The 14979-nt window shown below is 28.7% G+C and overlaps 2 protein-coding genes across 3 annotated transcripts; one reads left to right on the forward strand and one right to left on the reverse strand.

Annotated features, from left to right (window-relative positions):
• The first annotated feature begins 5952 nt into the window (after window positions 1-5952).
• LOC126654579 (AMSH-like ubiquitin thioesterase 2) lies at window positions 5953-8231 on the forward strand. 2 transcript variants are annotated; one of them, XM_050348495.2, is made up of 7 exons: window positions 5956-6691; window positions 6767-6856; window positions 6974-7036; window positions 7107-7181; window positions 7255-7317; window positions 7546-7598; window positions 7973-8231. In XM_050348495.2, exons 1-7 carry the CDS (start codon window positions 6476-6478, stop codon window positions 8145-8147), a joined length of 735 nt encoding a protein of 244 aa, XP_050204452.1. In that variant the 5' UTR covers window positions 5956-6475; the 3' UTR covers window positions 8148-8231. The 2 variants fall into 2 exon arrangements, with proteins under 2 accessions (XP_050204453.1, XP_050204452.1); XM_050348496.2 differs by lacking the exon at window positions 7546-7598 and having other exon boundaries at window positions 5953-6691.
• A 1506-nt stretch (window positions 8232-9737) lies between these two features.
• LOC126654595 (uncharacterized) lies at window positions 9738-10785 on the reverse strand. The gene has a single exon (XM_050348511.2). The coding sequence runs from the start codon at window positions 10631-10633 to the stop codon at window positions 9884-9886; it is 750 nt and encodes a 249-aa protein (XP_050204468.1). The 5' UTR covers window positions 10634-10785; the 3' UTR covers window positions 9738-9883.
• Window positions 10786-14979: the final 4194 nt, after the last annotated feature.

Consider the following 14979-nt stretch of genomic DNA (forward strand, 5'->3'; position numbering starts at 1 on the left):
GTTACGCAAAGTTTTAAATTTCACTTTAACTCCATAAAAATCATTAGAAATAGCTAATTTTGTAATATTTCCGCAATTTTTCACGATCGGATTGAATTATGAAAACCGCATTAAGATACATTTCACGTAAACTGAGGGACATTTCACGTAATTTGGGCACATTTCACGTAAATTGAGGCACATTTCGCATAAATTTTAATTTGTCCTAATTTTTACCCAAAAAAAAAATTTTACTTATCGATGTTAAAACTCTATCAAAACCGTTACAATAACCTATTTTCACAATTTTTTTAAATTTTTGACGGATGGTTCTCACACTACGGAAAACGTATTAACGGTCTTTTTTTTACAAATCATTAGGTTCCTTGTGTTTGTTTGCTCAAAAATTAACTTAGCGGAAATCGGGGCACATTTCGCGTAAATTAAGGCACATTTCACGTAAATTGAGGCACGTTTCGCGTAAATTTGAAATTGTCTTAATTTTTACCCAAAATAAAAAAAATGCTTATCGATGCTAAAACTCTACCAAAACCGTTATAATATGCTAGTTTCACAATTTTTTTTTAAATTCTAAACGGACGGTTTTCACACTACGAAAAATATATTTATGGTATTTGTTACAAATTATTAGGTTCCTTGTATTTTTTTTGCTCAAAAATCAACTTCGCGGAAATTGGGGCACATTTCGCATAAATTTAGGCATATTTCGCGTAAATTGAGGCACATTTCGCGTAAATTGAGGCACATTTATAATTTTTTACCCAAAATAAAAAAAATGCTTATTGTTGCTAAAACTCTACCAAAACCGTTATAATAAGCTAGTTTCACAATTTTCCTTAAATTTTGGACGGACAGTTTTCACGTTACGAAAAACATATTAACGATATTTTTTACAAATCATTAGGTTCCTTGTGTTTTTTGCTCAAAAATCAACTTCGCGTAATTTTGGGCACATTTCGCGTAAATTTTAAGTTGTCCTAATTTTTACCCAAAATAAAAAAAATGCTTATCGATGCTAAAACTCTACCAAAACCGTTATAATAAGCTAGTTTCATAATTTTTCTTAAATTTTGGACGGACATTTTTCAAATTACAAAAAACGTATTAATGATATTTTTTACAAATCAATAGGTTCCTTGTGTTTTTTGCTTAAAAATCAATTTTGCGGAAATTTGGGCACATTTCATTCACGTAAATTGAGGCACATTTCGCATAACTTTTAAATTGTCCTAATTTTTACCTAAAATAAAAAAAATCTTAATGATGTTAAAACTCTACCAAAACCGTTACAATAACCTAGTTACACAATTTTTCTAAAAATTTCGACGGGCGGTTCTCGCATTACGAAAAACGTATTAACGGTATTTTTTAAAATGCATTAGGTTCATTGTGTTTTTTCGCTTAAAAATCAACTTCGCAAAAATTTGGGCACATTTCACGTAAATTGAGGCACATTTCGCGTAAATTAAACCACATTTCGCGTAAATTTTAAATTGTCCAATTCTTTTACCAACTTTCTATAAAAATTGAGTGACTAAAATAGATAATTATCCTATTTTAACTTATTCTACAGGTCAACAAGTTAACTCTTTAAACAAAATAAAAAATAACAATATTACATCGCATATTTATATTGGTTAGAAAAACAAAGTAAGTTACTTTGTTTTAAAACAAAGTAACTGTAGCCAAACCCTACTCAAAATAAATAATCTTATATACTAAAATAAATATTATGGTAGGATATTACTAATTACTAATTCTAATTAATCTTATATGTATGTTAAGTAATTTAAAAATCATCTTAAAAGAATTGGGTTGGATTTAAAACCAACGGTTACCGCTCCAACAAATATTGAACCGGTTTGGAATCGGTTATAAAACCCTCTTGTTTGGGATCAATTTTTTCTGGTCTTAAGTTTGATTAATTCCATATCGATTTTGACTAGAACGGTTTCAGTTTGATTTAGTATGAGGCCATTGAGACCTCTATCCTAGTAATTAGAATCAGACAAGACCAGTCGGTTGAACTGGAGATTGGCCAAATCGGAGACCAACCATCTATCCAGTTCAATTAATCCTAAAAATAGGAAATTCAATCCAACCATATTGGACCTAATTAAACTGGTTGATCCATACCGTAATTGACCAGATTGAACTGACAGTTGAATCCATTAAACCAGCAGTTCAACTGGTTATCTCTAAATCATATTCAAAATTTAATTTTTATATTTAACTTATTAAACCGGTGAAACAGTTGAACCAAAAATTGGCAGCCTGACCGATTCAACAACCGGTTTGGTTTTCAAAATAGTGCTCTGTCCAACTAACAACTATCTACTATTGCGCTTCCAATATTTTCTTTTACACTTGTGCACAAATTTAAGTTGAAAGTTGGTTAACAACAACATCACTTTCCATTAATTGAAGTCAGTACTAATAAAAAAGGGAGATTTACATATTTATCTAAAATAAAAGAATATTTATAAAGTTTACCTCAACACGGAAAATTTATAAAAAATACATCACGATTCTAACCTTTTTATATTTTTACTCCCCGTATCTAAAAGCTTATGAATTTACTCTGACATATAACACATACAATCTGACACATCTCTCCTTTTCTCTTTCTCTTTTCCTTTTGTCTTTCTTTATTCTCTGACACATCCTTCAACTTACATGCACAAATTACTAAAAAAATTGACATTCTTTTTTATTTGCTCAAACGTTTAATTTTCTTCATTCTTTTGATCTTTTCATTCTTTATTCTTTAATTAATTGCAAATGTGCAGATTTCAGTTACTAATAAATTTGACCTTTTTTAATTGTCCAAATATTTAATTTTTTCATTCATATATTTTTTATTCTTTTAAATTAATTATAAATATAATTATTTTAATTAAAATATCAAAATTTTCTATAAATTTTATAATATGTGTTACTATTTACTTAATAATTTATGTTAATTTCAGCTTGCAATTAATTAAAAAATGATTATTTTAGTTTCTGATTTAAAAATATGCAAAAAAAAAAAACGATCAGTAAAAAACAATTTTTTCATAATATTATCATAAAAGCAGCAGTGACATTATCATCTCGGTATCATAATGTTTCTGTAAAAAATTATTTTTCGTACGTTATCATACTATTATCATTAACTTTGTCATACTATTATCATAACCTATTTTTATAAAAATTATCATTAACATTATCATAATATACTTTATCATAACAGTATCATAAAATATTATCATAATATTATCATGACGTACTTTATCATAACTATATCGTAACCTTTTATCATAACCTTATCATACTATCATAATATTATCATAATATACTTTATCATGACAGTATCATAAAATATTATCATAGCATTATCATGACGTACTTTATCATAACTATATCATAATCTTATCATACTATTATCACAACCTTATCATAAAACTTACCATACTATTATCATAACCGTATAATATTATGATACTGATATGATAATGTTATGATACAGATATGCTAATGTTAATGATACCGATATGATAATCAAGTATTTTTTTTGACAAAAAATTATTTTTCTCTACAGTGTTATGATACTGATATGATAATGTCATAGTGATACCGATATGATAATCAGACGCTGTTTTCTGCAGAAAAACGTTTTTTATGCAGAAAATTGATTTTTTTCATTGTAAAATCATTTTTTATGCAAATTTTTAGATCTGAAACTGAAAAGATTAAAGAGCAATTTTTATAGATCTGAGAATTAAAATAAATCGTAATAATCACCACGATCTAAGAAAAAAACGCAAAAATTAAATATTGAAGAACGGGCGGATTGACGGCGGCGTGATGGCGGATCGACGATGGTGTCATGGCAGAACATTGACGGATCGATGAAGGACGGAGGCTGATCGATGAAGGACGGAGGCGGAGCGATAAAGAAGAAAAAAAAACGAGGAGGAAGAAAAAAATGGAAAAGAAGAAAAATGGAGAAGAAGAAGAAGAAAAAGAAGAAGAAGAAGAAGAAGAAGAAGAAAAGAGAGAGAGAAAAGAGAAACAAGGAGAGAGAAAAAAGATACAGGAGTAGAGTAAAAAATAACAAAAATAAGTATTATTACAATAAAAAAGGATCTTAGAGTAAAAAAAAATGAAAGTGCTAAAAAGATGAGGTATTTTTCTATTTTTTTCCTTGTTGAGGTAAAACTCACTATTATTTTAGAAAATGGAGTGTTTTTCCTAATTTTCTCAATAAAAAAAAAGCTTAATCACAAAAGCCTTTCACGTTTAATTTTTTTTCAATTGCACCATCACGTAGGAAAATCTTCTCAAAACCTCCCCACTTTTAGATTCTTTTTCAATTGTACTCTAAAATTTTAAATGGACCTCTTTTCACATGAAAAAAAAATTAAAATATTTTTTCATTTTTAATCTATATTAATATAAAAAATTATTCTTCCTAAAATTATATCCAATAACCTTTTAAAATTAAAACCATAAAAATTTCCAATTTAGAGTACAATTGAAAAAAACTCTATTAGGCACCGTTTGGATTGATGGTTTTTAAAATCCATGAATTTTAACAAAATCGATGGATTCTAAATCAATGGAATTTAAATCTTTAAATTTTAAAATTCCATCGTTTGGATTGAAAATAAAATCAATGGTTTTAACATTATTTATGGAAAAAAAATAAATAATATAACAATCCATCATTCATAAAAAATGGTGGATTTGGACTTTCCCACCTAGTAGGTGGGAAATCAAAACCCTAAAAAATGATGGATTGTAGAAAATGAGGGAATTTATAAATCCATGGATTCTATTAATTTTTTTTTTAGGCAAACGATGGATTTTGTCCAAATCCATTGATTGTTTAAAATCCATCGTTTAGAATCCATCAATCCACACGGTGTCTAAAGCTGGGGGATTTTGAGAGGATTTTTTTACATCAGGGTGTAATTGAAAAAACATTTAAAGGTGGAGGGATTTTAAGTCGTGTGTTATCTTAGTCCTAGCTGATAAGTGATAACAAAATGAAATAAGTGATGGTATGTAAACTTTTGCTATGTTATTCAAACAGAAGGAGAGCAGGCCATTCAGGAATATCAAATTCATAGGTCCGAATAATCAACATTCCAACTAGTTGAGTTGCTAACATATAATCAAATTCATAGGACCTAAATATATATTGTGAAGGGACCAACTAATTAATATATATTTTAAACTATGATGGTATGAAAAGAATGCAAGTTTGTCATCTAAGCAAGTACAAGCCATCATATATGTATATTAATATGCTAAGGATTGTTTGAGGGGGCCGTTGCCCCTACCGGTCCTAAGGTAGGTTTGCCATTGAACACATGGAACTCATGAGAGTTGAGACGATAACATGTCGGATTTCGGCGTGGAGGTTTTGCACCACTCGATTTTCAAAGCAAATATTTGGATTGTATCGTGGTATTAGCTACTAGTCACAAAATATTTAAACCTTTTTCAAACTGAAAAAATGAAAGGATATAATTGACCCGAAAAATTAAAAACAGAGTAAAATTGATAATTTTAATTTTGGATATAAATAAAAAAATCGAAAAGATGGATAGGCGTAAATTAAAATGTTAATCTAAATTGACAATTTATGAGAATGCTCATTTGAAATTCCATATGTATATATTAAAAAAAATTGCAATAAAACTTTTAATATACAATTTAGCTTATTTATACTAGTTTGTGCATTTTAACATTTTTTTCTGTTTTGCATAGAGTTAAATGTAAATTAAAATTAAAATTTTAACTTTTTCATAATTTAAAATGCTAACTTTATTTTTTATTTTTTAGTATTTTATATTTCGATTGATCGTTATTTTTAGTCAGTCATGATTTGAACTATAAAAAAAATTAAAATATATATTCTAAATGCGAAAACTAAATTTTTATATTGAAATTACAACTACAGAATTCTGGCATTTTGGTAGAGAGAAGTAGGAATGGTGGTCGTTTAAGGAAGAAGATGGAAGATTCTGAAAAAGGGTGACCATTGAGTTCCACCAAAGCCAAGCATTGGTAGCCTAGAGGAGTTCACACCCGATTCCAGCTCAAAATTCTGATATCTGTCACCAATTGGTTTGTCACTAAAGACAAGAAACACACTCATCTTCCATCTTCCATCCTTATCTTCCTAACCAATGTTTTACTAAAAAGCAAATTGGTTTAATAAAAAAATCCACAATCAGCTGATTCTGACTCTTTTTAAAAAAGGTTAAAAATACCATTCAAAATTTAAAAATTATTGAATCGAGTAGATTATAAAAATAGTTTACCTTTTTAATTATTAGTTAGAGTGTAATTCATTTGCTAGTATGCATTATTAATTTATATGTTTTGAAGTGGTGGTTAAAAGAGTGATTGAACTGTAAATGGATAATCATACACCAGTTCGGCTATCTGTTCGGTTTTTAAAACACGGATCATTGGATCAATTATGGTAAAGGAAGATGAAACATCATCCAGTTGTTTGCATAATCTCGACACCAGAAGGCAGCACATGAGTGTTCATAGAGTTACACAATCTTCACCTTCTCCAATCCTGTCCTGCGTAGAGAAGCCACCTAAACATGCTCATGTGCGATTTCCAAACTCAGATTCCAGTTCTGATCAGTCCGCATCATCATCCAACATCTTGCAAGACATACATATAGTAAGAAGTAGACGTCCTTTCTGTTGTTTATATTGCTGTTTTGGTTCTAAATTGGTTTCATATTTTCTGGTGTAGTCAGAACGGTTGATGGAGGATTTTCTTGAACTTGCAAGAGAAAATACGGATAAGGATCTTGAAACCTGTGGGGTTCTTGCTGCTTTCCGGGTAACATTTCTATACTCTGTTCTTGCTTCTGTTTATTGACGAATTTGTATTACTTGTTTCTCCAATAGCGAGCAGAAACTGAAGCTCTAGTATGGTTTGTGTTGTTCATAAAATCAGGAAATGGGGACTTACTATGTAACTTCTCTCATTATTCCCAAACAAAATTCAACTTCCAGCTCTGTGAGTACATTTCCACAGTTTTTTGGTGGTGTTTAAGTTGCCATTATCTCATTTGATGTTTCTATGACAGTGCGAGGCTATTAAAGAAGAAGAGTTCTTTGCAATACAGAGCGAAGGATCACTTTGTCCTGTGGGATGGATTCATGTATGTTAATTTCTTCTTTTCCTGTCTTTTCATTCCACACCAATTACTTCTAATTCTATGTTTCTATTGTCAGACTCATCCTTCTCAAAGCTGTTTCATGTCATCAATAGATCTGCACACTCAATACTCATATCAGGTATCTCAATTTCTGTAAAAATCACCATTTTTACTTTAATATCACTCATCAAACCATTTCTTATGCTCCATCCGTCCCATTTTATTTACTTTTTCATTTTCAAACATATTGATATACATATGACATCCTTTTTCGGACATAAAAAAAATAAGAAACTAAAAAAATGGTACGGAGGGTATATTGTTTTCCTTAATGCTATTATTTGGATTCTACAATTTATGATTTCAGGTAATGGTGCCGGAAGCTTTTGCTATAGTCATGGCTCCAACTGATTCTTCAAGGTATATCAATTAATAAAATCGATGCAACTGATAATTCTTAAAAAATATTTAAAAGGGCATGCTAACTTATAAAAGAAAATGACTAAACCACACGTTATTTGATCTAAAGTATTGAAAGAAAGTAGCCAAATTTAAAAAGATTTAAAGAAGTCCAGCCCATGTTCAAAGGTTGTCTTACATGTAAAACAGTGAGTCTTAATTGAACCTGGTCCGAACCTGTCCAAACTTGGACACATAAACATTAATACTTGTACTAGAAATGAACTCTGGCTTGTCTATATGTGAGTTTGAGGAAAAACAGTAGGTAGGGTACTTCATAAAAATTAAGATTTCTAATTTACTATAGAAGACTCGGTGATGTATCCGAAATGCAGGAGCTATGGATTATTTCGGCTATCGGAGCCAGGTGGGATGGATGTTCTAAAAGAATGTCAAGATACAGGATTCCATCCTCATAAAGATCCACCAAATGGATGCCCCATTTATGAGCACTGCTCCAATGTATTTATAAATTCTAATCTCAGGTTTGAAATCTTTGACTTGCGATAATAAAACTATGTTGTATGGAGATGTTTCAAATCTTCCTGTTAGAATTATGCCAATAAAATATCTCATTGCATTGCTTGGGGCTAATCGATTGATAGCAATCGCGAGACGTTTTAACATTCTCCAAGTATTTATATTTTCTCTAACACTCTGTAGTATTCATATTTTCTTTAACACTTTGTGTAATTGTGTTGAAAAGTGTCAAAAATATCATAGGTTCACTCGTTAGCGTGATTTTTGGCCTATTCCGAGTAGGACTTGTTTTTTTTTTGTATTTTGGTATGTTATGGACAATGGGTAGATCCGGTAAATGGCTAGATAGTTTTGCTATGTGTATCGGGGTGGACTCGTTATGGGAGCAGAGTTTAGGGGCGTCTATCATGGACTCCTTCTTGGTTGGAAGTTAAGTGCCGAGGAGGTGATAATTGAAGTTGACAATATGCAAGTTGTGGTAGCTTGTATGCAGCGGGGTACTCCAGCCTTTTTTCTGCAATTCGCGGTCTCTTGCATCACAATTGGATCACAATTGGAAAGTGGTTATTATAATATATTAATATAATATTAGTATAATAAATAAATAATTAATATATTTACATAATAATGAATATATTGAATATAATAGAGGTCGGAATATCTTGGCATGAAGAACCCCCACATAGTCTCTCCCAATGGTTATTTCATGATGTTCAAGTCGTTATTTATGGTCGTTTTATCTTTTGCTAGTTTTCTCTAGGCTTTTGCGTCCTCCTTTGTACCAAAATAATTAAAAAAAAACCTCTACATCTCTCTATCAACAACTCAAGGAGGTGATATTTGGCCTTTTTAATTAGAAAACCACCTCCTTTGTCCTTTTTATATATGTTTCAATAATTTAAGGTTTTTTTTTATTTAATAAACACTCCATAGACAATTTTTTTCTTTTTTAGTTCAACTTTGAAAGCTTATTGAAAATTTGTGTCTTGTCCAAAGTTTTTTTAATTTGCATGTGAAGAACCTTTGATCCTGCCAAGACTTTTTGAAGTCTGTTTGGCTTTCATGTTAGAAATTTCTTAGGTTGAGATCCTTGAACTAAAAAAAGTAGAAGATTTTTTCAATATTTATTTTGATGTTTTGTTTTAATATTTGGTTTTGATAGTTGTAGAAGGTAGATTTATCTTTTGAATTCCTCTTAAAAATGGTGTTTGGAAAGGTTGAAGTTTCAACGGTTTAAACAGTTTATCAGTCTAGTCAAAACGGTTTTAAAATTAAAACCCTCGCACTGACAATAACTTTATTTATCATTGTACACCAAAATGACAGTTAGCGAGACTCGGTTTAATTCATCTCATTTCGATTAATTATCTCGTCGTATCTTTTGTTGTTTCATAATTATTGTTAGATTAGAGTTTGAAAGATCATGTATTTACAATTTATTACATGACTATTATATTATACTTTAATTCTCTTCAATAATTTCGATCTCTATTAAAATCAAATCAAATGAAAAATCAAATTAGCTTTGATTAACAAAATTAAATTAGAAGAATGGAATGAAGTATCATATTACAAAAACAAGAGTTAAAGACATGTCCATATTGTGGAGAGCTTCTTAAGTACTTAAATAGATTAAAACTATTAAAAAGGGTAAAACTGAACATACAAGAAACCCTTAGATACCATATCTGAGTGACTTAACTATACATAGAAAAAAATGAATAAATAAAAAATTTAAATCTACTTTAAACAAATTTTAAAAATAATTAGTAGGGATGGACGTTTCTGCTCAAGCCGTTAACATAAGTGAAAACCCCGACCCGATAAGGCAAATAAGATTTGCGTTTATGGTCCTCCTTTATCGCTCTGTTTCTAACGTACAACTTCTCGTGAGCCGACGTCGTTTTGTTTTTCTTCTTCTCTGTCGTCGGTTTCTTCTCCTCCACCACTACTGATTTTTCAATTTTCTCTGCTTTTTGATTATTATTATTGTGATTCTGATGATTGAAAAAGACGAAAGCATCCTTGCCGTCGCTGTTGCTTCTCAGAACTAATTCTCTAAACCTCCTCAGCTTTGAAAAACCGGTGGAGTTGCTCTTTTTACATACTTCCGATGATGGCTTTTTCCACGTGCAGTAGGGTCCCTCTGCTTCTTCTGCGTGGCGCTCACATTCTTCCACCAATAATTTTTCTAACGGTGGACGTGAGGAGGAGGTGGTGTTTTTAGCTTGAGTCGCGTAGTCGCTTTCAGATAAGAGAAGATCTCTGTTAAATAAGGGGAAAAATGGACGGATCTGGCCGTTTACGAATACATCGTCTGCTGATATCGGCGACCTGTCCGGATTCATGCAAGCAAAACTAAACTCCTCCTCTTCTTCTTCCACCTCCTTATCTTCGTCTTGTGGCGGTGTCTTGTTCTTGAAGCTTTCTTCTTCATTTAGTTGCAATTTAAAGCTGAAATTCTCTTCAAATTCCTCAAATTCGCTATTCAAATTATGATGAATGGACACAGCCATTTCTGTACCCTTCGATTTCTTAATTCCTTCCGAAATGGGAATTCCGGCGGCGATGGTCGCTGAGGCGGCAGATAGCTTCAACGGAATTTGTTTGAAAGAAAGAGAGCAGTTTTCGGAGATTTCTGTTAGGGAGACAGTTTAGTTTTGTTAAAGTAGTTAATGCGTGTTTATATATAAAGAGAGGTGAGGGAGGGATAAGCGCGTAAATATGTATGGGCGATATTTTTAGAATTTCTGAGGTTTTCAATTTTTTGAGGAATATTCTGAGTTAAAGTAGTTGACAAGAAAACTATTCCTGTATTTTTTTTACTTTTTATGGCCTTACGCGGAAGCTTGTCAATTTCCCACGTGTTCCTTCTTTTTTACTTTTAACAAATTACACCATTTTTTACTGTTTCTAAAAGTCTTACTGCTTTCTGCATTTTCCAAAACATCACTGCTGGCATCAATTGGCAATTTTAATATTTTTGAAAGTCACTCCAACTTGCTTCTTTGTTAATTGCATGTAAACAAAGTGAATAATTTACTTTGAATTAAGAGATAGCGACTTGAAATAATCAAATCAGAGACATCATGGGGGTATAATCAATCACTTATTATATTTTATTTTACTATTTTAATTTAATATTAGAAAATATTTTTTGAGTTTTAAAATCGACCAAAACTAAAACTAGAACTGTGAACCAAAACCGTCTGAAAAGCAGTTTGTGGACGGTTTTAATACTTATTAAACCATGACCGACAGTTCAAAACTAAAGTCGCCGATTTATAAACATAGCCACCTCTAGCTACAATTGTGTGCTTCTTTCCAAAATGATTCATTATTTGAACAAATATAAAAAAAAATTAATTTAATTAAAATTAATTAAAACTAATATTTTATATATTTTTATTAATTTTATTTTTTTAATTTTATTCTTTTAGTATAATTTTTAAATTTTTTTTATCAAATATAAAAAAATAACGTATAATTCGAAAGCTAAAAATTATAAGACGACCTATTAATCCAAAACGGATAGAATATAAAATATTAGTTATGAAAAACATTTTAATCAGTCATTATTAAGCCATGCATTAATTGTATTATTATTTATCGCTCAATTTTAAACGAGTTTAATTTGTTAAAAGTTGTATTTAATATTAATTTAAATTTCATAAGAAATAAAAACACATTTTCATATAAAAAAGAGAATAAATTTCCATCAAGAAGGACTTACACATATGCACTACTATGTTTTGATTTTTAAAATTCAATTTAAATTTTATTTGTAAAAAATTTAAATGAATAGTTAAAAAAATATATTCAAATCTAATTATTTAACAGCAGCATATTTATAATATTTACTGAAATTAAAAAAAAAAACAAGTTGTAAGCAAACTAAATTGTAGATCAAACTATCAATATCCAATCAATAAATTTTTTTAATTGATAAAAAATACTGTTAAGCGAACATAATAGCAGACACCCACAAACGTCATGTTAACTCGAATTATTTGCATTTATAATATGATTCTCTTAATGTATAGATAATGTAGTAAACTGAATCTACCTATATATAATGGTGGTATTATTACAAGAAGGCACCTCATTAACTTGTAGTATAGTATGGAATTTCTCATGGTGCAAGTCCATATTTTTGGATTTCTAGTTTCTATATTTTTCATATATTTAAATTTTAATTATTCATATGTATTTATTTTTTAAACAAAACATATATGAATTAAATATTTAAAATAAAACAAAAACAAAAAGATACACTTAAACTAGCATATAAATATATAAATAAGTTACTCGGCATACTTTTAATCTAATGTCACAAAAATTAAAATTAGCTCATTGACAAATATACAAAAAAATCACAAACTTTCGAGTGTTTTTTATATTTAACATAATTTTTTAATTTTGGTATATTTAACATGAAATTTCAATTTTTTTGCAATCAAGACCATGTGTGTGTTTTCTTTAAAAAATAGTGTCATGCACGTTGCTCGTAACGTAACTTGTCAATGAACATATTAGTAAATTTATTATAATTATATCAATTTATTATTTATAATTAATATTAAATTAGTTAAGAATTTTTGTAAAAGTAAATATAATATATTCGGTTATTAAATTTTTTTCCATACTGAATTTATTCTTCTTTTGATTTTATAATAACCATAATTAAATAATTAACTTAATTTTATTAATAATATTTTTAAAAATAATAAGATAGAAATTTAAATAATATTATATTGATCAAATACAATATTTTAATTTTATAGTTCAATCAAATTAAAAGATAGATATTCCTACTAATTTGGAGATAATTTAGTTATTTTTTACATACTAAAAACTAAATTGGAGATAATTTAGCTACATATTCTAATTAGGACTTTAATTATAATAGTAATTAATTAAATAACTAATTTGTTAATGACCATAAAACTTTTATTAAGTGATGAACTGAAAAGGATTATTCAGTAAATTTGTCTGTCCCCCTCCCATCCGTGCTTTTATATATAGTATAGATAAGTTTTAAAGTTAAAAATAAAATTAATTAATTTTATCAAGCCGAATTTTAAATAGCTTGCGAACAAGATTAACTCCATTACAATCTAGGGACGATGACAAAAGTATCTAAAATTTTAAAAATATTTACAAAAGTACCTGTAAACTTTTTTTATTTACAAAAATATGACTGATTTAAAATTAATTACAAAAGTATCAAAAAATGAAAATTAATTACAAAAGTACGATTTGTATAATGTCGGTATAATTATGGTATAATTTTGGAATATTAAAACTATAAATCAGATAATTTAAAAATAATATTTGGTTTATTATTGGTATAATTTCAGTATATTTTTGGTATATTTATTATAAATTTTTATATATATTTTCTAGTTGATAACATGTATTTTTTTTATGTGTATTTTTCACTATAGTTGGTAATGAGCTAGAAAATTTGTATACTCTTGGTATACTGATGGTATAATTTTGGTATATTATTAATTTAATTTTCAGTATACGATTTGATGTAATTTTGGTAAATTTTTATTTAATATTAATAAAATCTCAGTATGTATAATGTTGGTATAATTTTGGTACAATGTTGATATAATGTTAGTTTATTAGTATACTAACATTATACCGACAGTGTACACCGTATGTTTGATATTATTTTTTATTTTTTTATACTTTTGTAAATATTATTAATATTTTTGTAAATAAAAAAAGTCAACATATACTTTTGTAATTATTTTTATTTTTTTTGGTAAATGGTGTAATTTCCTCTACAATCTATGGTAGATAGCCCAATTAAAATTTCCAGTTTCCGAATGTCATTTTTGAAGATAAGATTAAGAGACATACATGCAGGGACCATTTGGTCCCTTTCAACTTTTAAAAAAATTCAAATTTTATGTAAAATATGTATATATTGTAATTTGAAAAATTCTGGTTACTTCAAAACTTGCAGGTTCCTTCTATTCATTTTGGTGGCAACGGTTGGTGAGCAAGCAATAAATTTTATTATTTTTAAATATTACTTTTAGAAACTCTTATTATTTTATTTGATATAAATTTGAATACCATATCTTTTTTTTTTTGAAACATGAATACCATATCTTTTAAAAACATCGATTTCACCAATTTAATTATAAATGGAATATATTTTAATTACAACCAATCACTTCTTTTTTACTTAAAAAGAAACTTTTCAAATATCTTTAAATGTTAACTAATATAGGAGATGTTTGGTTCAGTTTTTTGATGAATTTTTTAGTTTTTGTTTTTCTAAAAATTTCACCAAAATAGGGGTGTCAAAATGAGTTGGCGGGTCGTGTTCGTGTCGTGTCGACCCGCTCTGTTGACACGATTAGGGTCACACGAACACGATCCATTTAACTAATCGTGTCAAAATTTCCAACCCTAACACGACACGAATTTTAAATGAGTGACACGCCACGACACTAATAACAAGTTAAGATAAACGGGTAATACGATTAACACAAGAGAAAATTACCCAGAATACTGGTTTAGACTATTTTATTTTGAATTTTACTGGAGCAAAAGTTCATTTTGAATTATACTATTATCAATTTTTTAATTTGAATTCAATGATTTTACTTTGCACAAAGATACTTTTTAAATTAGCGAAATACAACTATCCAAAATGGTAACTTCCCATGATTCTCTTATTATTGGTAATCTTTCATAATTGATTTGCATGTTTCCATTTATCTTAGATTTTTCATAGATTTTTGCCATATTTCTCTCCATTACTCCATTAACCAAATCTTTCTATTTTATTTTAATTGTTTCTCTCTTTTCCTTTTTCTCCAACCATTTTTCCTTTTCC

This window comes from Mercurialis annua, linkage group LG7 (genome assembly GCF_937616625.2).
Source record: "Mercurialis annua linkage group LG7, ddMerAnnu1.2, whole genome shotgun sequence".
NCBI classification, from domain to species: Eukaryota; Viridiplantae; Streptophyta; class Magnoliopsida; order Malpighiales; family Euphorbiaceae; genus Mercurialis; species Mercurialis annua.

Bases quoted from the DNA above. Each gene is read 5' to 3' on its own strand.
- LOC126654579 (XM_050348495.2), top strand. From the start codon at position 6,476: ATGGTAAAGGAAGATGAAACATCATCCAGTTGTTTGCATAATCTCGAC. The intron at 6,692-6,766 runs GTAAGAAGTAGA...TTTCTGGTGTAG, and splicing joins TCTTGCAAGACATACATATA to TCAGAACGGTTGATGGAGGA. The intron at 7,037-7,106 runs GTGAGTACATTT...TTTCTATGACAG, and splicing joins AAAATTCAACTTCCAGCTCT to TGCGAGGCTATTAAAGAAGA.
- LOC126654595 (XM_050348511.2), bottom strand. From the start codon at position 10,633: ATGGCTGTGTCCATTCATCATAATTTGAATAGCGAATTTGAGGAATTT.